Genomic DNA, 2,684 nt, shown 5'->3' with positions numbered 1-2,684 from the left:
ATATATATAACATAAGAAATCAAAAATACAAAATTTATATAGCTCTAAATTTTAGAGCTATATAGAGTTTTCTTTATATAAAAATTATTTGTAATTTTTAAAGAACTGAGGCAACGTGTGCTGCTATTAAAGGGTTTTTATTGATGGTCTAAAAACATCAAAAGAAAAGGACCTGAAGGTTAAAAAAAACAAGTACTGTAGTTAACTCTACTTTTTAAACTGGCTTGTTTGACACAATTCATCCACACACACACACAATTTGTCTATGAAAGGTCAGCAAAAGCAGAGAATAGACAGCCATCATTCACTTGTCCTGAGTTGATGATTGTGTCAGATCAGACAAACCATCACTCCAAAACCAGTGGACAGTTGTACAGGAATATTTCTAATGTGCTCTTCACAGAAATTAGTGCTCTTTCCAGGATTGTGGTGTGACAGACATGAGAAGATTAAATGGAATATGAGACGAAGACTGATTAGTAAATTAATGGCAGAATGTAAAATTCAAAGTCCTTTTTAAAAATCATTTTGCATATTCATTTATAATTAACTTATTCACAATTCAAATGCAGGAAAATGAAATGGAATCATTAATGTGCAACAACCAAAGCAAACATCCATCCTTTAATGATGTGTGAGAATCTGACTCTATATTGCAGATGAAGTTCTTGGCATACTGTATTTACTAAAATACTGAGAGGGTTTTAGAACAAATTTAAAAAATGTGAAAAGAAAGTGTGAAAAAAGTGTGAAATCAGCATTTAGATGCCTCTGTGTGTTTACGAAGAAGAGGGAGAAACCTTTCAACTGTCATGGTCCATTTGACTGGTTATGTTTTTGACTCTGGACTCCTAAGTTTAAAATTCGAGCCACTTCATTAGTTACATCTTGCTAAGACTAGATTGATTTTAATGGTAACAAATGCACTAAAGGGCTCAAAGTGTGCCACACCATTACACCACCACCAGGTTAAACCTCTAATACAAGACAGCATGGATCCATGCTTTCATGTAGTTTGTGCCAAATTTTGACTTCAAAATCTCAATTTTGCTGCAGAAATCGACTCATCAGAACAGGCAACATTTTTACAGTCTTGTGTTCAGTTATGGTGAGCCAGAGTGCACTGTAGCCTCGGGTTCCTGATAATAGCTGCCCGGTGTGACACCCAGTATTTTTTTTCCTGCTGCTGTAGCCTATCTGCTTCAAGTTGAGTTACTGTTACCGTTTTCATTTTGGTTTTTGTCATAACGTTAATGATTCGAAACACTGTTGAACCATGTGTGAAATAAATAAAGAAATGAAATGAATTATTCTTGCTTCCTCAGTTTTTTGTATCTGTAAGTGTCTTGTGTATTGTTTTTTTGTTTGTATTGCCTGGGGGGGGGGGCTGTTATGACTTCCTGTTTGTCTGCTTGTCTCGTCATTGTTTTCTACTGTGCCTCATTCCCTATACTACATGGTCCTTTCTTCCATTTATTCTTCCTCTAAATTTTTCTGCAAGCTATTGGATTTCTGTTCTATGCCTCTAACAGTATCTGTCCTTTTAGACTTTTTAAATCACCAAATAAAAGGTCGGCTTTTTGTTTTTCTGTCTACCTCAAATGAATTTGGGTCCAAAACTACACAACATGCCAGTGTGGATTTGGTGTTGTAATTATAATGTAATAATAATAATTTGGATTCAAATTTGACCAATTTCTTTTAAATATCAAACTAACTAAATAAACAACTAAAATGCATCAAAGGAAACTCAATAGTAAACATTAGTATCTCTCTAAACTGACTCTCTAAAGGTCAGTACTGTAAAGAACTGCCTGATACACTGTAAATATGATGATCATCATAAAGTCCTTTTTAAAATATTTGTTGCCAAATATATAAATGGCAAACAAATGGCAAAACAAACAAAACTCAGTCTGTATGTTTTTATTGATTTACATGAAAACTGACTGCACCAGAACTCTACAACAGAGTAGAGTTAAACTGGTAAAAAACTAAATTCAGTGGAGTAAGGTGATGATTGAAGGATCAGACTTAATAGCTCGCCATGGTTTGCTCGATCCAGTCATTGAAGATGCAGACCTGTGAAAGGAAACAGATCAATGTTTGTTATTTCACTAGCTGGGCCCAAGTCCTCATTTTAGGTTTGAGAGTGTTTTAGTGGGTAAAAGTGAATGCTTTGACATGAATTGAGCTGCGGTTTGGGGAAGGCCTCGAAGTGGACTGGCGATGGCTCCCGGGCCTAGCAGATCCCCATGCACTAAATAAAAGTGAAGAAGTTAAAGAATGGAAAACAAGGAGGGAGGGATGGTGGGGCACGTAAACGAGAATGATCAGCTTGCAGAACTGGGGGAAGCTATATAAATGACAGCTGGAAGGAACATATTTGGAGGAATCCTGCTCCTGAAATTCCAATACATAATCTCCAATAAAAAGAGGATGGTGGGATGATGAACGTTCTACAATGAGAACTTAGTTTAAGATAGCTGTTGACAATCAAGAACTTATTTAGCTTTACCTTGGTATAGACACCAGGGTGGTCCCTCTCAGCACATCCATAGCCCCAGGACACAATACCCTGCAGCTCACCGTTGCACACAACAGGACCACCAGAGTCACCCTGAAAATAAAAGTAAAGAAAACAAAGATGGATGTCAAGAAATTATTATTTCAATCAAATTAAA

General features: G+C 36.1%; 1 protein-coding gene across 1 annotated transcript in view; it reads right to left on the bottom strand.

Annotated features, from left to right (window-relative positions):
• Positions 1–1,960: 1,960 nt before the first annotated feature.
• The window catches only part of LOC102291055 (trypsin-1), a 15,845-nt gene continuing 15,121 nt past the window's right edge, over positions 1,961–2,684 (bottom strand). The window contains exons 5-6 of the mRNA XM_042226996.1: positions 2,519–2,620; positions 1,961–2,082 (exon numbers count right to left, since the gene is read on the bottom strand). Of these exons, the coding sequence (XP_042082930.1) occupies positions 2,035–2,082; positions 2,519–2,620 (150 nt within the window). The 3' untranslated portion in view covers positions 1,961–2,034. The remainder of the gene's footprint in view (positions 2,083–2,518; positions 2,621–2,684) is intronic.

The sequence above is a fragment of the Haplochromis burtoni genome, unplaced genomic scaffold, assembly GCF_018398535.1.
Source record: "Haplochromis burtoni strain Fernald_Lab_line unplaced genomic scaffold, NCSU_Asbu1 Contig_237, whole genome shotgun sequence".
NCBI lineage: Eukaryota > Metazoa > Chordata > Actinopteri > Cichliformes > Cichlidae > Haplochromis > Haplochromis burtoni.
This window is presented reverse-complemented; position numbering and strand designations above follow the sequence as displayed.